At 39.8% G+C, this 21,180-nt stretch overlaps 3 protein-coding genes across 6 annotated transcripts; all 3 read left to right on the top strand.

Annotated features, from left to right (window-relative positions):
* The first annotated feature begins 2,395 nt into the window (after positions 1 to 2,395).
* LOC146555774 (uncharacterized) lies at positions 2,396 to 5,548 on the top strand. 2 transcript variants are annotated; one of them, XM_085252511.1, is made up of 4 exons: positions 2,396 to 3,184; positions 4,743 to 4,859; positions 4,976 to 5,079; positions 5,182 to 5,548. In XM_085252511.1, exons 1-2 carry the CDS (start codon positions 2,402 to 2,404, stop codon positions 4,761 to 4,763), a joined length of 804 nt encoding a protein of 267 aa, XP_085108637.1. In that variant the 5' UTR covers positions 2,396 to 2,401; the 3' UTR covers positions 4,764 to 4,859; positions 4,976 to 5,079; positions 5,182 to 5,548. The 2 variants fall into 2 exon arrangements, with proteins under 2 accessions (XP_085108637.1, XP_085108635.1); XM_085252509.1 differs by having other exon boundaries at positions 2,396 to 3,484.
* A 3,502-nt stretch (positions 5,549 to 9,050) lies between these two features.
* LOC146555773 (uncharacterized) lies at positions 9,051 to 14,117 on the top strand. The gene is made up of 3 exons (XM_085251094.1): positions 9,051 to 9,430; positions 9,859 to 14,076; positions 14,109 to 14,117. The coding sequence occupies exons 2-3, from the start codon at positions 10,666 to 10,668 to the stop codon at positions 14,115 to 14,117; spliced, it is 3,420 nt and encodes a 1,139-aa protein (XP_085107220.1). The 5' UTR covers positions 9,051 to 9,430; positions 9,859 to 10,665.
* On the top strand, positions 14,097 to 20,259 carry LOC146555772 (uncharacterized). 3 transcript variants are annotated; one of them, XM_085251429.1, is made up of 5 exons: positions 14,097 to 17,898; positions 18,091 to 18,198; positions 19,454 to 19,570; positions 19,687 to 19,790; positions 19,893 to 20,259. In XM_085251429.1, exons 1-2 carry the CDS (start codon positions 14,134 to 14,136, stop codon positions 18,178 to 18,180), a joined length of 3,855 nt encoding a protein of 1,284 aa, XP_085107555.1. In that variant the 5' UTR covers positions 14,097 to 14,133; the 3' UTR covers positions 18,181 to 18,198; positions 19,454 to 19,570; positions 19,687 to 19,790; positions 19,893 to 20,259. The 3 variants fall into 3 exon arrangements, with proteins under 3 accessions (XP_085107555.1, XP_085107556.1, XP_085107554.1); XM_085251430.1 differs by lacking the exon at positions 18,091 to 18,198; XM_085251428.1 differs by having other exon boundaries at positions 14,097 to 18,198.
* The last annotated feature ends 921 nt before the right edge of the window (positions 20,260 to 21,180 follow it).

Below are 21,180 nucleotides of genomic sequence, written 5' to 3'. Positions count from 1 at the left end.
CCACACAAAGACGTGCTTTAGGAGTTTAAGCTCCGGGTGCCGTTTTGGTTTTCCCAAACCACCCTGCAATGAGACAATGATCACAAGACCCAGTGAGGATGATGCACTGGAAGTAGAAACGGCAAAGAACAAGCTCAGACCACTGAACCAGCTGCTGAATGAACCTGAAACTGCTTCCATGAGTTTAGAGCAGCTCTTGGAAAGATGCAAGTTGACACATGCAGAATATGAGAGATACCTGAATAAAATGAACATGAGGAGTACGATCATACTAAAGCGTGATCCAAAAGACTCTTGGATAAACGGCTATAATCCACATCTGCTTGAAGCCTGGAACAGTAATATCGACATAAGCTTTGTTTTAGATGCTTTTGGTGCTGCAAATTATTTAATGAAATATATATCAAAAAAAGAGGGCGGGCTATCTGAGTACCTGAAAACTGTCATTGAGAACTCCCATAAGGACAGTGTAAATGAGTGCGATGAAATGAGAGCCGTCATGCAGGCATATTCAAAGAAGCGAGAGATCAGTGCACAGGAGTGTGTTGCTCGTGCATGTGGTCTTCACATGAAGCAATGCTCACGTGCTGTAATATTCATTCCAACTGATGATAATCCTGTGAAAATGAGTCGTCCCCTGTCAGTTCTGGACAACACAACACCTGAGTCTTCCAATGTTTGGATGACATCTTTGAATGACAAATACAAAGCCAGACCTGAAACACCAGAGTATGAGGAGATGTGCATGGCAGACTTTGCTGCTACTTGCAGGATTGTCTATGGCCAACAGAAAAAAGGTAAAGATGTTTTGCCCCTTCTCAATGAGATGGGGTTTGTGCAAAGGCGCAAAAACAATAAGCCTGCTATCATCAGATTTCACCGCTGCTCACAAGAAAAACATCCAGAGCAATATTACGGAAGACTGCTTAAACTGTACCTTCCTCATCGTTCAGACCACGAACTGAAAACACCATCGTTGCCAACCTATCAGGCTTTCTATGGTGCTGGCTGTGTACAGCTACCAGGTACTGACCATCTTGAGTACGTGCAACACATTGTCAAAAGAAACAGAGAAAAATATGAGAAAAACAGTGAGGAGATCGAGAGCGCTGTTGAGGAATATGAGCAGAACAGAGGTGTGACTGACGAATGGTGTAATCTGGCACCTGAATCAGATCTCGTAAGGTTGCCACTTGTCGAACAAGAAAGAGAGCGAGACAATGAAAATGAACAGGAAGATGTGCCCGACTACAGCCGTCAGGCTGATGCTTCAACAGAAGTCAGAGCCATCAGGGAACCCCCTGCTATTGATCCCACATTGTTACGTCAGATGTTTCAGAATCTGAACAAGAAGCAAGCCTGCATATTTTATGCAGTTAGAGACTGGTGCATTAAAAGAGTCTGTGCTCTAAATCCAGAGCAGTTTTTCTTTTATATTAATGGTGGTGCTGGAACAGGAAAATCACATCTTATCAAATGCATCTACTCAGAAGCATCTAAGATACTGAGCAAAGTGCCCAGATATGCAGACGACGTTGACATATCAAAACCCACCGTCCTGTTAACTGCTTTCACTGGGACTGCAGCTTTTAACATTTCTGGAACAACACTGCATTCTCTTCTCAAGCTGCCTAGAAGCTTAAAACCTCCCATTCAGGGACTTGGCAATCAGCTGGATGAAGTCAGATCAGAACTTTTGAATGCTGAAATAATCGTCATTGACGAAGTGTCTATGGTGTCAAGACATCTGTTTGCATATGTAGATGCAAGACTCAAACAGATCAAAGGGACTCGGAGACCCTTTGGAGGCATGTCAGTCATTGCTGTCGGAGACTTCTATCAGCTACCCCCAGTGCGACAGTCTAAACCTCTCTGTGTGCACGACCCGTCTGAGATCGACCTGTGGCGGGAGCATTTTCAGATGATCACTCTGACTGAGATTATGCGTCAGAAAGATGATGTTGTCTTTGCTGAGATGCTGAACAGAATTCGTGTAAAAGGAAAGTTGGATGAGCTTTGCGAAGCAGATAGAAATTTGTTGTTACAGGCCATAACTGAACCAGCCCATTGTCCGACTGATGCATTGCACATTTTTGCAACTAATAAAGAAGTGGATGCACACAACTCTTCAACACTGGCTCTGCTCCACACTCATATCATTGACATCCATGCAGATGATTATAGAAAAGATCCTAGAACTGGCAGAATGGCACTTCAAGACAGACCATTGAAAGGAGGTAAAAACGAGTTACCAGACACACTGAAAGTTGCAGAAGGAGCTCGTGTCATGCTCACCAGAAACATTGACATACAAAATGGTTTGGTTAATGGAGCTTTTGGAATACTACTTAGAGTAGTTCACTCTGAAAATGACCAACACATCATCAAGCTTGGACTTAAAATGGATAATGAGACATCTGGAAAGAATAACCGCACACCAGCAGACGATATGGTGTACATTGAGAGAGCAGAGGAGAATCTGAAGCAGAAAGGAGTGGTACGAAGACAGTTCCCAGTGAAGCTGGCCTTTGCATGTACAATACATAAGGTACAGGGTATGACAACTACATCAGCTGTTGTCTCTCTTAAGAGCATTTTTGAGCCCGGCATGGCCTACGTAGCTGTCAGTAGAGTGACGTCTCTCAGTGGACTGTATCTTCTTGATATGGAGGAGAAAAAAATATTCACCAACCCAGAAATCACTGCAGCGCTTGAGAACATGAGACAAGCCAACCTTGATGACATGATGCCTCTTCTACACGTGAGGCAAACACTGAGCAGGTCAGAGGTTTTCACCATTGTTCATCATAATACAGAGGGACTGCCAGCTCACATTAATGACATCAAAAGTCACCATGAATTGTGTCTAGCAGATGTTTTGTGCCTAACAGAAACACACCTGCGGGGCTCTTTTGTCGCAGAGAGTCTCCACTTGGAAAATTACAATTTGTTCAAACGCAACAGACACCTGTCCTACACAAACTTTCCCCAGATGGCAAACAGAAGTGGTGGTGGAGTTGCTGTTTATGTGAAAAGTGACATTCAAGTGCATGAAAAACAGTACATCCATAATGTAACTGACCTTGAATTTCTGGCTTTAAAGGTTGAAGCACCAGTCAGTGCTCTGATTGCAGTTGTATACAGACCTCCAGACTACACTCTGAGGCCATTCCTGAAAAACCTGGTAAGCCTATTAGACTCATTGGAGATCATGGACTGTCATCCCATCATAGTTTGTGGTGATTTTAATGAGAATGTTTTATCCAGTGCAAACAAACTAATCCTGGAGCTGTTTGAGTCTAGGGGATACGCACAGGTCATCACTGCCCCTACCACAGAGAAGAACACACTGCTTGACCTAATTTTCATTTCTCAGTCAGATCGATGTCTCCATTCTGGAGTCATGAAGACATACCATAGTTACCATGACCCAGTATACTGTGTATTGTCCTGTGATGATTCATGATCTAGATCTTTGAATACAGTAAGTAATATCTATATTTTTGAATGACTTAAGAAAGTAGAGCGATATTTAAAAGTTGACGCCCTGCATTGCAGTATAATGTTTGAATTGTTTACATAAAATACAATTACATGAATTAAGTAATGATATCAGTAAAAGATGACAATTTTATTTATTACAGAAAATCTAAAATTCACTAACAGTAACCTATAAATGTCAGAAAAATCAAATATAGCAGTTTGAAACGAACAGTGTAGGCATATCCTCTCTGCAGCCAGGCTTCAACATCCTGCCAGGCTGCCCCAGTCTCACTGTGGCTGGGAGGGAGGGAGGGTGGACCAGAGGATTGCCTACACAACACATAAATGTTCAACAGCTTCTTCATTGTTTCTGAGAGAACAATAATGACTAAAGGTTGCTTTTTAAAAAAACAAACAAACAAACAAACAAACCTAATTACAGCAATAATGACAGTTAAGCCACTTTATGTGTGCCTCTATTTTGAAATAATATTTACAAAAATATTATTATTTTGGTTTGTTATAAACTTTAAACTTTTTCAAAAGTACACAATTATATTTTTGGACAAATTTTTCTATGAAACATAAATTTTTATGAGCTTTTATCATGTTTCTGGCCAGTGCAATCATCAGGGTGGGTCTGGGTTGATAACTGCACATTTCTGGCCAGAAATGTTTCAGCAGTGTTACATATGTAGTGCATATGTTACACTTGCTTTCTGTTACCAGCTGATACCCTACATTTGTATAGACATTTGATGGTGTGAGGTTGGGGAGTTGAGTGGGAGGGGGGGGGGGGGAGGGTACGGTGGGAGTCGAGGGGGGGGGGGTTTCCTTTCCTGTTAGGTTTCCTTTGTTTTTCTTTTTTTTTCTTTTTAAGAGAGACACAGTCCTCCTGTGTCTTCTCCAAGCTTCACATGTAAAATCCAACAATGTGAAGCACATAGCAGCCAGAAACTGTAATGCCACAGATCAGAGAAACTTCATCATCACCATCTTCATCGCCATACGATCAGAGCGTGAGACTTCACATCTGGAGCACAGGAGAGATTCTGTGATAAGTCTTCCTTCTAGCTTGTCCCACAAGCAGTCGGTGAGATTTACTAACAACAAAAAGGGTTAATGACATTATTTCCATGAAAACATGTATTCATTCTTTGTGAAGTGTTTAAATTGTGTTTTCACTTGACCTTAGGAGTGTTAGAGTGTATTGTAATGTCTGTACTCAGGTGTTTCCCTCTGTGATCCATCCCCTTCAGAGCCGAGACACTCAGGACTGAACAGACTGCACAGTTTCTGTGACTGAGCCTCCAAAACACCTTCTTTGAAACCACTCATGATAGAAGGGCTTCATATTTGCAGCAGCACTACTACAGGTATTCAGTTTATTACAGGATGTGTTTGTTTCTTAGGACCAGCTCTGAGTGCACACTACCTAATATATACACCTTTCTGTTTATTACAAACCAACTACTCTGGATCATACGGCCAGTTGGCAGGAATGTTGCTGCAGGAAAACATCCCTGGAGATCACCATCATTGTCAGACTGACTGTGCCTCCTCTGTGCAGTGTCAAGATCCTCCCTAAATGAGTGTGTAAGTTAACATTTTCATTATTTTATTCCCTTTGACAAGACAAGTATCACTGATATTTACATTTACAACTACATATTCCTGTTTTCTGCTCTTCTTTTAAAGTCCTCAGCTATCCTGCTTCTGTGCTGCTTGCCACACATCAAACACTGGCCGGATGACAGGGAGGATCCACTCTGAAGTCACTGGACATGATGAGGATCATATGGGACTTCATAGTTTCACAGAAACGTTGTGCTCTGTGATTACAGGTTTTAAATGGACATAATGACTGCCTCTCTCTGATCAACAGGCTAAAGGATTGTTGTCATTGTTAGTGCTCTGTACAATGTATGCTTATTTAGTATTTCATCACAGAGCAAACCTTTTTTTCTTTAACATATTTTTATTTTTTTATTTGTGGGGATAGGTTAATTGATTAATCCAAATTGTCACTAGGTGTGAATGTGCGAGTGAATGTGAGTGTGAATGGTTGTCTGTCCCTGTGTGTTGGCCCTGTGACAGACTGGCGACCTGTCCAGGGTGTACCCTGCCTTTCGCCCTATGACAGCTGGGATAGGCTCCAGCGCCCCCCGCGACCCTGGAAAGGATAAGCGGAAGCGAATGGATGGATGGATGGATATTTTTATTTTGTTCTAATGTTGAATTAACTGTGGGGATTTTTTTTAAGTGGGCACTCGGGATGTCATATGACCAGAAATGTGGTAACTGGAATTCAACAGTATGGAAGAAAAAATCTGCTAAGAACAAAACACACACAAAACCCCCCAAGAAAATTCAAATTCATTCCATGTAATCCAATCTAAAACATTTTAAACTGCTGAACAGCAACACAAACAGCGTTAAAAAACAGTGTTAACAGAATGATTATGATGATTTTGTACCAAAGTTTCAGGTCACATGGCACACCTAGTGTGTAGTGTGGGGTATCAGCTGGTAAGTATAGGTTTTTTTTTTTCATATTTGTGTCCTTAGAGTTCAGATAGATAAAGCCTTGTGTATAATAATTAGTCATAATCACAACTCAAAGTCAGGGACTAACTAATTTTGGGACTTTGTGTCTGAGCCCAGGTTAAAACAATGTGTAAAAAAGCATTTAGTGGCATGGCTGAACAATGCTGTATTGATACTTATTTATCCATGTTCACAAAAAGGACTAATGTGTTTATTTGATTATTTGCATGTGTTAAACTGTGTCACCACCTTACGCTTTCATTTGACTTTACTCAAAAATCTCTATACAGTTCTCTTTTACCACTGTGTGGACTCTGTTTACATTAAAACATAAAGAAGAATGAGTAATAAAAAGATGTGTAGACAGATTAAGTAGGACGATAGAAACAGCTGTTCAGCCATGTTCTAAGAAACCAACACAATTTAAAGGTTCAGGATTGTGGTTTTAAAAGTTGAATTTTCATGTATTTCATATCTTGCTTATTATTTTTTATTTAGTTATTTAATTTAGTTATTTTTATTTATTCTACTAGTCCTTTTCAGAAAGAAGCTGTAAAATATGACTTAAGATTTTTATGTTATTTTCTATGACATACAAAATAAATTGATGTATGTAATACTATTAAACATGATATACACATGTGTATATGTCTGAAAAACATTATGCTGTATATTAAAGTTTGTATTTTCTCCAGAATTTTTGTTCAACTCTAAATTTTCTTTTGTCATTACTCATCTTTTTATTATTTACATTTTAAACATGTTTAGCTTTTTTCCAACTTCTTCTGTGTGAACATCAGCTTTCAAAAGTTCTGCACTTTTGTTTTCAGGTGAAAATTTCTGTATTTTCCAGCTCATTCGGAATTTTTAACTTAACATTCAGCAATTAATTCATTTCAGTGCATACATTCAGATTCAAGCATTCACACTGCAGTTTCTTCAGAAAATGCACTTTCTAGTTATTATTATTATTATATTTTATCTATTCCGTACGTTTTTTGTAATCCTACTCCTTCAAAACCGTTCAACTTAGAAAAACCATTCAAACACCGTTAGATTCCTATTCTTTTGGACAACACTGCTTCTATTTTTCATATTTTTAACATTTATATTTTTAATTTTATTCAACTTTATTCAACAAAAATTTCCCAAAATTTCCCATGTATTTCAATGGGGAGACCCTTCAAATTCTCATTCAACTTATTCATTTTTAAACTCTTACTACTTCCACATACATTGACATAGAGCCACCATTCAAACTTTAAAACGAAGACAAGACATTCAACTATTCAACTTGTATTTATCTTTTCAATATCTATTATACTTTTTCTTCAGTTCCAGTTTAAGTTTCATGATGTTTTTTCACCCGTTTCAAAATTTATAATGGGTGTGTATGGGACGGAATGTTGGGGCTAGAGTGAGACAGCTCAACTGCTAGAGTGAGAGGAGCAAAAAAATTAATCTTAAAATCTTTTTTAAAACTGCTGCTGTGTCCACAGCGTTTGCTCTACAGGTATGATTTTACCCTCAAAACGTAGCCATGGCTGTCCTCTTTCATCCAATGTGTTTACTATTGTCCTAGGTGTTACGGTTCTTTCATAAATGTCACCAATGCACAGCCTCCTCCTTCCAACTCTTCCATAGACTCTAATGTTAAAATGGCTCAGAAGGTTCGTTTGAAAATCAGAAGAGCATGGTGTCTTTACACTGTCACCACGTCCATATAATAAACTCCACAGGCATGAAAACTGAGAATTTGGTAGACTAGAAGCTGCTGTCGCTCACGGTGAAAGAATTTTGTCAATACGACTTGTACTTTTAATTTGGGAACGATTTGTTTCGGCCTGACTTTTCTGTTCATTTTAAGCAGCAAAAGTGAGGCGCATGTCTGTGTCGTGTGTATGGAGCCATTGTCACTATAGCAACCAGGCTCACACCTGCCTGCTTAACGAGCTCTCTCTCACTCTGCCAAGGTTAAACCTAAAAATGTTAGATTGTAGTAAGATTAACTTTTTCAAAAGTACAATAAGACAGATTTGACAGGGTTTTGCCACAGATTAATAGTTTGTCACTAGTTAGTATATGCCAACTAAGTAGAGCATTGTGATTGGCACAAAGGTTTTTCAGATCTGGGCAGTTGGAGTCAGTTGATGACTTCAAAATCATCCTTTCTGACTGGATAATTAAAGCTCTCAGCATCTATCGGTCTGTAGTTAATTTCCCCACCTTTTAACTAACGTTTCACTAACCTAATCTCATTTAATGTCTCTGTTTATAGTCTGTATAGTTTATCTCCCCACGAATATACTCAAAGTAGTCTTAAAATAAAACCCACAAAACAGTTCAAGATTTAATACTTTTTATTTGCTCATTTAATGCCAGTTGCCCTGTTTTTCTGTATGTCACTCATTCGCTTATACTTGGGCAAAAAGGACCAATTTTTACACTAGTATAGTGTATTTTTTCCCTCTATCTCTCTATGTCTGTCACACACAGAGACCAACACACAGACATGTATATGCTCATTATTGCTGTTCAAACTGATGGTCAAATTTCCAAGCACCACCTGAACGCCTCATCTGTTTTTAACCTATCACTGGACCAACTGTCGTCATTCCGCTTTGCTCTCTGCTGTGGTAAGTACAGTACACTCAGTACTGCAGTGTTTTATTTTTATGATGGAAAAAATACATGTTTGACATTTAAACTCACATATCAAGTCCAACAGAGTTAAAAACAATTCAAAGAAGAAAGAAAGAAAAAAGAATAACCTTCGCTATCATTTATATACGTTTATTACGTTTTGCTGTTAGCAGCAGTGCTAACGCTAGCTTCAATGCTAATGCTAGCAACAATGCTAACGCTAGCTATAGTGCTAACACTAGCCTTAGCAGTTGTTAACTGACAAAAATAATATTCCTGTGATATTTCTTGCCGGTCAGTGAGACAAAAGTAAGAAATTAGCTTTATTATTGCCATTGTGGCTCAGTTTTAACAGTAAGAGTGCTAGCACTAGCAGCATTGCTAGCGCTAGCAGCATTGCTAACGCTAGCTGCAATGCTAACGCTAGCTGCAATGCTAACGCTAGCTGCAATGCTAACACTAACTGAAGTGCTAATGCTAGCCGGAATGCTAGCGCTAGCAGCAATGCTAAGGCTAGTAACAGTCTAACAGTAGCCTTACATAAGTGGCAATACTTCAGTTAACTAGTTTGAATTGTAAAATGACTGCTGTATCAGTTGGTGTGCTATATTACTCTATAATTACCCTGCTGACTAGAAGTTCAGTGTATCATGTCGTGTGGGCTTTGTATTTCTGTTAGTCTGATAACACTGTACAGACAACTAACGTATTATTTCTCGTTTCTTTCAGGAACCTGACTGACACTGTGCTTTGCCTGGTAGGTGTGCACATACTGTAAGAGAAGTAGACCAAAATAAAAAAATTATATGACTAATATAAGCTGTAAAGTGATGGGTTCAAACTTTGTGCTAGACCTTTTAAACACAATTTTATAATAAATACACATAAGTGCAGCTTAACAATTGGGCTAAAATATTTTTTTCGTACATTTTTGTAGTCACACTACATGTGATTAATTAATGATTCACTCAATCATATTTGTATTTAAAAATATTATTGCTGAATTTAATTAAATATTTATTCTTTTAAAAAGTGCCCAATTATGCAACTTTTTGCACATGGCAGCCGACAACAGTTTAGCTTGAATATTTGTTTTGTCCTTTTGCAGTAGTCACATTTAGTTCATACAATTACCATGTGATATAATTTTAATAAAATTATTTTTTTTTCTTGTTTTTTGTTCAGAGTGTGTAGAAGAAGAAGAACAAGGACCAGATCTCCAGTCTTCTCTCTCACATCCCAACCCCCCAACCCCTCTATCCTCTGTCCTGCTCCACCTATTGTCTCTGCCTTCTTTCCATCTGTATTTCACTCTGTGGTTTGTGAGAAATTTTGCCAAACCAACAATCCTTTTGCGGTTTGATTTAAAGCCGTGTCTCTCCTGCTCTGTCTGTTCTCTCTGCTAAATTTTCTCTCTACCTGTTTTTCACTCTTGGCTTGCTGCTGAAAAACGCCAAGCCAACAAAGCAATAAAGAGTGCATATTTTGCCTCAACCTATGAACAAACTGAACAAACAAAGAAAAATCTGCGGTTTGATTTAAAGCCGTGTCTCTCCTGCTCTGTCTGTTCTCACTGCTAAATTTTCTCTCTACCTGTTTTTCACTCTTGGCTTGCTGCTGAAAAACGCCAAGCCATTAAAGCAATAAAGAGTGCATATATTGCCTCTACCTGAGAACAAACTGAACAAAGAAAACTAATTCACGGTTTGATTGTGATTTCCCAGCCGTGTCTCTCCTGCTCTGCCTGTTCTCTCTTCTAAATTTTCTCTCTACCTGTTTTTCACTCTTGGCTTGCTGCTGAAAAATGCCAAGCCAATAAAGAGAGTGCATAATATTCTCTCAACTGAAGAACAAACTGTCAAACGAAAGACAACTGTTTAAGACAAATAAAAACTGAAATATAAAAACAAAGACAACATCTCCTGGTGTGTGCCACTCTTATCTTGTGAACATATTTTCTAAAGACTAAGAAACACTTGCAGGTGTGTGAAAATGCCAAGGAAGCAGAAAAAGTCACAAGCTGCAAAACAACGCTGGAAAAAGTTTCATGAGTTTCACAAAGTACCAACATGTGAACAAGCTGAGTTTGATTTTCCTCAGAGCTCTGCAGAAGACAGTGTGTCTACAAAGACCAATTCTGACAGTGTCAAACAGGCAGGTCAACATGTTCCTGCACATGTACAACAGGTATCTTATGCTGATGCTGTAAAGAGTGGACTGCAGCATAAAGTTAATGAACAACATGAGGTGTCAAGTGCCCCACAGGTGGGTTATGCTGACTTTTTGAAAAGAGGCTGTCACAGTGATGTGGCAGGACCATCTCATGCAGAAAGAGTGAACCTTGAAAACCAGCCCTCTGTTATACATGTCTGTGCATCTCGCAGCCAGGCTCATCCTAAATATGGAGACTCCAGAAACAAGCAGTGCACATGTAACTCACTCACATTTCTTGCTTTCCTTCATGAGAATGAAAACATGACTACAGCTGACCTTAATCTGGTCTTGGATAAAGGTGATGTGATGTACAAAGAGGCCAAGAAAAGATTTCCTAAAAATATTCATTTGGCAACCGATGAGCTGCCAGACAAAGTTGATGCTCGCTGGTCTATGTATGATGTCGACATGACACAGCCTTCCCGGTATGGGACATTTGAAGAACCTCCAGAGGAAGCAGTAGATACCTTTCTCAGCTTAGAAGCAGGACTGAGCTGCCTGTTGTCAGATGTGCAGTATGCCTTATTGATTATGAGTGGATTGTGTATCGCAGTGTTCAGATCCACATCAGGCAAATATGGTTTCTTTGATCCACACTCCAGAACACCCAGTGGTCTTCCTCTATTACTACAGTCACGTAATCGTGGTACAGCTGTGATGCTGAAATTCACACTCCTCAGTGACATGATTAAGAGGATCCAAGATTCTTATGAAATGATGGAGATATCACCCTCTTGTAACTATGAACTGAAGCCTGTGCAGTTCTACAGTATGAGCACAGTCAACCTGAGTGATACTATCACAGACACAGTCTGCAGACCAACAGCTGCCACTGCTGTGGCATCTACTCACTCTGATACAACTGTTGATGAAGCAAACTCCTCTACTCCAAGGAGAAACACAACGACTGATCTGACTGAGAACATCTTTTGTCAAATGTCCATTTGTACGCCACCGGTGAAACAAAAAGAAGTTCACGTGACTCAGTTCACATCATATGAAGATCAGAATGAACCTCCTAATATACCAACTGAAGAACTATGCAGTGAATTAAGTTTCCTTCCATCAAGTGATGCTTTTTCATGTCAATCAAATGCTGCCATAACAAATGTTGCTGCCTGTGACCTTTCTGATATAGTTTTACAAAAACTGAAAAAAGTTAATAAACAACAAAGGCACAAAATGAAAAGAAGATTAATGGCATCAGAGAAACCCAGAAATCAGAGAAAAGAAAACCAAAAAAGGAGAGAACAACAAAAGTATGCTTCAAATAAAGATTACAAAGAAAAGAAAAAATCTTGCGCAAGCGAGACATATAAAAACAATCCTGAAGTTAAACAAAAACAACAACAGTATATGAAAAGACGTTACTGTGAAAATGATGAATTCAGAAAGAAACAAAAACAATATGTTAAAAAACGTTTTTCTGAGAATGCTACAGTTAGAAAGAAACAACAACAATATATTAAAAGACGCTACTGTGAGAACGATGAATTCAGAAAGAAACAACAACAATATATTAAAAGACGCTACTGTGAGAACGATGAATTCAGAAAGAAACAACAACAATATATTAAAAGACGCTACTGTGAGAACGATGAATTCAGAAAGAAACAACAACAATATATTAAAAGACGCTACTGTGAGAACGATGAATTCAGAAAGAAACAACAACAATATATTAAAAGACGCTACTGTGACAATGCTGACTTTAGACAAAAACAAAAAAACTATATAACTAAAAGGTATCAAGAAAACCCTGAATTCAGAGAGAGACAGAGATCTCGAGTGACTCAGCGTTATGCACGTGACAATGCATTCAGAGTAAGACACAGACAACTAATGAAACAACTAATGCGAGACAGGTATCAAAGTAATCTTGCATTCAGGATTATGCACAACATGAGATGTGCAATGAAAATAAAAAGGAAATACAGATGGGTGAACAGACAAACCCAAGAGAGTGACAACAGTGTGATCAACGAGGCCATATCTGTGTTCAAATCACAAATCAAAGCTGGACCATCATACCCATGTACTGTATGCTTCAAGGCTTCATTTCCAAACCAAGTGCGACCCTGCACAAGGTCAAAGTATGTCAAAAACCCACATGTAGTTGCAACATGTTTGACAGGAAAGTTTGTTCATGTTTGTGATGAAAACTGCAGAAATGAGCAGTGCAAAGTGCCTGATGAGAGAAAGAGAGAGTGGATATGTCACACCTGCCACGATCATCTTAAAAATGGATCCATGCCAGCACTTGCTGTTGCCAATAAGTTGGATCTTGCTGATATTCCAGCTGAACTTTCTGATCTCAACATACTGGAGAGACATCTCATAGCCAAGTGCATACCATTTGCCAAGATCATTCCTCTTCCCAAAGGCAGACAAAGAGCAATTAGAGGAAATGTGGTCTGTGTCCCATCAGAGGTACAGGAAACTGTTGAAACACTACCTCGACTGAGAATTAATTCTCAGGTGATCAGAGTAAAATTGAAGAGACGCTTGTCTTACAAAGGTCATCAGCTGTTTCAGACTGTAAGCTGGTCTAAACTTGTGCAAGCACTGCATAAACTCAAGCAGATTCATCCACAGTATAAGGATGTGAGCATCAGAGATGATGCTGAGCTGTGTGATCCAACTCTTCCTGATGAAGATGATGAGGATGATGATGATGAAAACATGAATGAGGACGATTATGATGAGGCTGATTTAATGGAAATTGACAGCTGTGAGAAAAATGCACTGAGTGAAGCACAAAATATAAATGAACAGGACATTGACATGTTACCCTGTGATGGTGAACAATCGCATGAACAGATGAGAGATGATTCAGAGCAAGCAGATGGACTGACTAATGGTGGTTTTGCACTCGAGTCCTGTTTGCAGCCCCCTGATGTGGCTGAGGAGATATTATGTTTCAGTGAAGGAATCTACTCTGTTGCTCCTGCAGAGAGAAACAATCCAATAAGTTTTTTCAAAACACCTAAACTGGAGGCCATGGCCTTCCCTGTGCAGTTTCCTACAGGCCAAAACACACTTGATGAAAGAAGGCTGATCAAAGTATCCCCCAGTGGGTATTTCAAATCAAGACTTTTCTGCATTGATGATCGTTTTGCCAAAGACACAAACTATTTATTCTTTGCACAGTTTGTGACTGAAATACACTTGGCTACATCCAGCATGACAGTACAGTTAAGAAAGGCAAAGCCTCTGACCAGAGATGGTAGAAAAATAACCTCAGGCATGTTACAAGATAAACATGAGGTGGAGAAACTGGTGCGAAATAAAGATGCAGTGAGATTCATGCAGCCTCTGAGAGGAACCCCAGCCTATTGGGAGAAAACAACAAGAGATCTTTTTGCCATGATCAGACAGTTGGGAACTCCCACGTTCTTTTGCACATTTTCAGCTGCTGAAATGCGCTGGCCTGAAGTGATCGAGGCAATAACAAGGCAGCAAGGTGAACAAGTGAATTTTGAAGGACTCGACTGGTCAGCAAAGTGTGACATCCTGAGAAGCAATCCTGTCACAACAATGCGCATGTTTGACAAGAGAGTTGAAGCATTATTCAGAGATTTACTCTTATCTCCTGCAGAGCCACTTGGCAAAGTCATTGACTACTTTTACAGAGTTGAGTTTCAGCACAGAGGAAGCCCACACATACACTGCCTCCTGTGGGTAGAAGGTGCTCCTGTGTTTGAGGAGGATGATGAGCAAACTGTTCTTGATTTTATAAACAAATACATCACAGCTCAGCTGCCTGATCCACATAAACAACCTGAACTGTACAAAAAAGTAACAGAAGTGCAAAAACACAGTAAGAACCACACAAAGACGTGCTTTAGGAGTTTAAGCTCCGGGTGCCGTTTTGGTTTTCCCAAACCACCCTGCAATGAGACAATGATCACAAGACCCAGTGAGGATGATGCACTGGAAGTAGAAACGGCAAAGAACAAGCTCAGACCACTGAACCAGCTGCTGAATGAACCTGAAACTGCTTCCATGAGTTTAGAGCAGCTCTTGGAAAGATGCAAGTTGACACATGCAGAATATGAGAGATACCTGAATAAAATGAACATGAGGAGTACGATCATACTAAAGCGTGATCCAAAAGACTCTTGGATAAACGGCTATAATCCACATCTGCTTGAAGCCTGGAACAGTAATATCGACATAAGCTTTGTTTTAGATGCTTTTGGTGCTGCAAATTATTTAATGAAATATATATCAAAAAAAGAGGGCGGGCTATCTGAGTACCTGAAAACTGTCATTGAGAACTCCCATAAGGACAGTGTAAATGAGTGCGATGAAATGAGAGCCGTCATGCAGGCATATTCAAAGAAGCGAGAGATCAGTGCACAGGAGTGTGTTGCTCGTGCATGTGGTCTTCACATGAAGCAATGCTCACGTGCTGTAATATTCATTCCAACTGATGATAATCCTGTGAAAATGAGTCGTCCCCTGTCAGTTCTGGACAACACAACACCTGAGTCTTCCAATGTTTGGATGACATCTTTGAATGACAAATACAAAGCCAGACCTGAAACACCAGAGTATGAGGAGATGTGCATGGCAGACTTTGCTGCTACTTGCAGGATTGTCTATGGCCAACAGAAAAAAGGTAAAGATGTTTTGCCCCTTCTCAATGAGATGGGGTTTGTGCAAAGGCGCAAAAACAATAAGCCTGCTATCATCAGATTTCACCGCTGCTCACAAGAAAAACATCCAGAGCAATATTACGGAAGACTGCTTAAACTGTACCTTCCTCATCGTTCAGACCACGAACTGAAAACACCATCGTTGCCAACCTATCAGGCTTTCTATGGTGCTGGCTGTGTACAGCTACCAGGTACTGACCATCTTGAGTACGTGCAACACATTGTCAAAAGAAACAGAGAAAAATATGAGAAAAACAGTGAGGAGATCGAGAGCGCTGTTGAGGAATATGAGCAGAACAGAGGTGTGACTGACGAATGGTGTAATCTGGCACCTGAATCAGATCTCGTAAGGTTGCCACTTGTCGAACAAGAAAGAGAGCGAGACAATGAAAATGAACAGGAAGATGTGCCCGACTACAGCCGTCAGGCTGATGCTTCAACAGAAGTCAGAGCCATCAGGGAACCCCCTGCTATTGATCCCACATTGTTACGTCAGATGTTTCAGAATCTGAACAAGAAGCAAGCCTGCATATTTTATGCAGTTAGAGACTGGTGCATTAAAAGAGTCTGTGCTCTAAATCCAGAGCAGTTTTTCTTTTATATTAATGGTGGTGCTGGAACAGGAAAATCACATCTTATCAAATGCATCTACTCAGAAGCATCTAAGATACTGAGCAAAGTGCCCAGATATGCAGACGACGTTGACATATCAAAACCCACCGTCCTGTTAACTGCTTTCACTGGGACTGCAGCTTTTAACATTTCTGGAACAACACTGCATTCTCTTCTCAAGCTGCCTAGAAGCTTAAAACCTCCCATTCAGGGACTTGGCAATCAGCTGGATGAAGTCAGATCAGAACTTTTGAATGCTGAAATAATCGTCATTGACGAAGTGTCTATGGTGTCAAGACATCTGTTTGCATATGTAGATGCAAGACTCAAACAGATCAAAGGGACTCGGAGACCCTTTGGAGGCATGTCAGTCATTGCTGTCGGAGACTTCTATCAGCTACCCCCAGTGCGACAGTCTAAACCTCTCTGTGTGCACGACCCGTCTGAGATCGACCTGTGGCGGGAGCATTTTCAGATGATCACTCTGACTGAGATTATGCGTCAGAAAGATGATGTTGTCTTTGCTGAGATGCTGAACAGAATTCGTGTAAAAGGAAAGTTGGATGAGCTTTGCGAAGCAGATAGAAATTTGTTGTTACAGGCCATAACTGAACCAGCCCATTGTCCGACTGATGCATTGCACATTTTTGCAACTAATAAAGAAGTGGATGCACACAACTCTTCAACACTGGCTCTGCTCCACACTCATATCATTGACATCCATGCAGATGATTATAGAAAAGATCCTAGAACTGGCAGAATGGCACTTCAAGACAGACCATTGAAAGGAGGTAAAAACGAGTTACCAGACACACTGAAAGTTGCAGAAGGAGCTCGTGTCATGCTCACCAGAAACATTGACATACAAAATGGTTTGGTTAATGGAGCTTTTGGAATACTACTTAGAGTAGTTTACTCTGAAAATGACCAACACATCATCAAGCTTGGACTTAAAATGGATAATGAGACATCTGGAAAGAATAACCGCACACCAGCAGACGATATGGTGTACATTGAGAGAGCAGAGGAGAATCTGAAGCAGAAAGGAGTGGTACGAAGACAGTTCCCAGTGAAGCTGGCCTTTGCATGTACAATACATAAGGTACAGGGTATGACAACTACATCAGCTGTTGTCTCTCTTAAGAGCATTTTTGAGCCCGGCATGGCCTACGTAGCTGTCAGTAGAGTGACGTCTCTCAGTGGACTGTATCTTCTTGATATGGAGGAGAAAAAAATATTCACCAACCCAGAAATCACTGCAGCGCTTGAGAACATGAGACAAGCCAACCTTGATGACATGATGCCTCTTCTACACGTGAGGCAAACACTGAGCAGGTCAGAGGTTTTCACCATTGTTCATCATAATACAGAGGGACTGCCAGCTCACATTAATGACATCAAAAGTCACCATGAATTGTGTCTAGCAGATGTTTTGTGCCTAACAGAAACACACCTGCGGGGCTCTTTTGTCGCAGAGAGTCTCCACTTGGAAAATTACAATTTGTTCAAACGCAACAGACACCTGTCCTACACAAACTTTCCCCAGATGGCAAACAGAAGTGGTGGTGGAGTTGCTGTTTATGTGAAAAGTGACATTCAAGTGCATGAAAAACAGTACATCCATAATGTAACTGACCTTGAATTTCTGGCTTTAAAGGTTGAAGCACCAGTCAGTGCTCTGATTGCAGTTGTATACAGACCTCCAGACTACACTCTGAGGCCATTCCTGAAAAACCTGGTAAGCCTATTAGACTCATTGGAGATCATGGACTGTCATCCCATCATAGTTTGTGGTGATTTTAATGAGAATGTTTTATCCAGTGCAAACAAACTAATCCTGGAGCTGTTTGAGTCTAGGGGATACGCACAGGTCATCACTGCCCCTACCACAGAGAAGAACACACTGCTTGACCTAATTTTCATTTCTCAGTCAGATCGATGTCTCCATTCTGGAGTCATGAAGACATACCATAGTTACCATGACCCAGTATACTGTGTATTGTCCTGTGATGATTCATGATCTAGATCTTTGAATACAGTAAGTAATATCTATATTTTTGAATGACTTAAGAAAGTAGAGCGATATTTAAAAGTTGACGCCCTGCATTGCAGTATAATGTTTGAATTGTTTACATAAAATACAATTACATGAATTAAGTAATGATATCAGTAAAAGATGACAATTTTATTTATTACAGAAAATCTAAAATTCACTAACAGTAACCTATAAATGTCAGAAAAATCAAATATAGCAGTTTGAAACGAACAGTGTAGGCATATCCTCTCTGCAGCCAGGCTTCAACATCCTGCCAGGCTGCCCCAGTCTCACTGTGGCTGGGAGGGAGGGAGGGTGGACCAGAGGATTGCCTACACAACACATAAATGTTCAACAGCTTCTTCATTGTTTCTGAGAGAACAATAATGACTAAAGGTTGCTTTTTAAAAAAACAAACAAACAAACAAACAAACCTAATTACAGCAATAATGACAGTTAAGCCACTTTATGTGTGCCTCTATTTTGAAATAATATTTACAAAAATATTATTATTTTGGTTTGTTATAAACTTTAAACTTTTTCAAAAGTACACAATTATATTTTTGGACAAATTTTTCTATGAAACATAAATTTTTATGAGCTTTTATCATGTTTCTGGCCAGTGCAATCATCAGGGTGGGTCTGGGTTGATAACTGCACATTTCTGGCCAGAAATGTTTCAGCAGTGTTACATATGTAGTGCATATGTTACACTTGCTTTCTGTTACCAGCTGATACCCTACATTTGTATAGACATTTGATGGTGTGAGGTTGGGGAGTTGAGTGGGAGGGGGGGGGGGAGGGTACGGTGGGAGTCGAGGGGGGGGGGTTTCCTTTCCTGTTAGGTTTCCTTTGTTTTTCTTTTTTTTTCTTTTTAAGAGAGACACAGTCCTCCTGTGTCTTCTCCAAGCTTCACATGTAAAATCCAACAATGTGAAGCACATAGCAGCCAGAAACTGTAATGCCACAGATCAGAGAAACTTCATCATCACCATCTTCATCGCCATACGATCAGAGCGTGAGACTTCACATCTGGAGCACAGGAGAGATTCTGTGATAAGTCTTCCTTCTAGCTTGTCCCACAAGCAGTCGGTGAGATTTACTAACAACAAAAAGGGTTAATGACATTATTTCCATGAAAACATGTATTCATTCTTTGTGAAGTGTTTAAATTGTGTTTTCACTTGACCTTAGGAGTGTTAGAGTGTATTGTAATGTCTGTACTCAGGTGTTTCCCTCTGTGATCCATCCCCTTCAGAGCCGAGACACTCAGGACTGAACAGACTGCACAGTTTCTGTGACTGAGCCTCCAAAACACCTTCTTTGAAACCACTCATGATAGAAGGGCTTCATATTTGCAGCAGCACTACTACAGGTATTCAGTTTATTACAGGATGTGTTTGTTTCTTAGGACCAGATCTGAGTGCACACTACCTAATATATACACCTTTCTGTTTATTACAAACCAACTACTCTGGATCATACGGCCAGTTGGCAGGAATGTTGCTGCAGGAAAACATCCCTGGAGATCACCATCATTGTCAGACTGACTGTGCCTCCTCTGTGCAGTGTCAAGATCCTCCCTAAATGAGTGTGTAAGTTAACATTTTCATTATTTTATTCCCTTTGACAAGACAAGTATCACTGATATTTACATTTACAACTACATATTCCTGTTTTCTGCTCTTCTTTTAAAGTCCTCAGCTATCCTGCTTCTGTGCTGCTTGCCACACATCAAACACTGGCCGGATGACAGGGAGGATCCACTCTGAAGTCACTGGACATGATGAGGATCATATGGGACTTCATAGTTTCACAGAAACGTTGTGCTCTGTGATTACAGGTTTTAAATGGACATAATGACTGCCTCTCTCTGATCAACAGGCTAAAGGATTGTTGTCATTGTTAGTGCTCTGTACAATGTATGCTTATTTAGTATTTCATCACAGAGCAAACCTTTTTTTCTTTAACATATTTTTATTTTTTTATTTGTGGGGATAGGTTAATTGATTAATCCAAATTGTCACTAGGTGTGAATGTGCGAGTGAATGTGAGTGTGAATGGTTGTCTGTCCCTGTGTGTTGGCCCTGTGACAGACTGGCGACCTGTCCAGGGTGTACCCTGCCTTTCGCCCTATGACAGCTGGGATAGGCTCCAGCGCCCCCCGCGACCCTGGAAAGGATAAGCGGAAGCGAATGGATGGATGGATGGATATTTTTATTTTGTTCTAATGTTGAATTAACTGTGGGGATTTTTTTTAAGTGGGCACTCGGGATGTCATATGACCAGAAATGTGGTAACTGGAATTCAACAGTATGGAAGAAAAAATCTGCTAAGAACAAAACACACACAAAACCCCCCAAGAAAATTCAAATTCATTCCATGTAATCCAATCTAAAACATTTTAAACTGCTGAACAGCAACACAAACAGCGTTAAAAAACAGTGTTAACAGAATGATTATGATGATTTTGTACCAAAGTTTCAGGTCACATGGCACACCTAGTGTGTAGTGTGGGGTATCAGCTGGTAAGTATAGGTTTTTTTTTTTCATATTTGTGTCCTTAGAGTTCAGATAGATAAAGCCTTGTGTATAATAATTAGTCATAATCACAACTCAAAGTCAGGGACTAACTAATTTTGGGACTTTGTGTCTGAGCCCAGGTTAAAACAATGTGTAAAAAAGCATTTAGTGGCATGGCTGAACAATGCTGTATTGATACTTATTTATCCATGTTCACAAAAAGGACTAATGTGTTTATTTGATTATTTGCATGTGTTAAACTGTGTCACCACCTTACGCTTTCATTTGACTTTACTCAAAAATCTCTATACAGTTCTCTTTTACCACTGTGTGGACTCTGTTTACATTAAAACATAAAGAAGAATGAGTAATAAAAAGATGTGTAGACAGATTAAGTAGGACGATAGAAACAGCTGTTCAGCCATGTTCTAAGAAACCAACACAATTTAAAGGTTCAGGATT

Source organism: Mchenga conophoros, linkage group LG17 (assembly GCF_057382185.1).
Source record: "Mchenga conophoros isolate Kocher_MC1m ecotype Shallow Benthic linkage group LG17, M_conophoros_male_GT1.1, whole genome shotgun sequence".
NCBI lineage: Eukaryota > Metazoa > Chordata > Actinopteri > Cichliformes > Cichlidae > Mchenga > Mchenga conophoros.
Note: the sequence above shows the minus strand (reverse complement) of the source record. Positions and strands in the feature narration are given on the sequence as shown.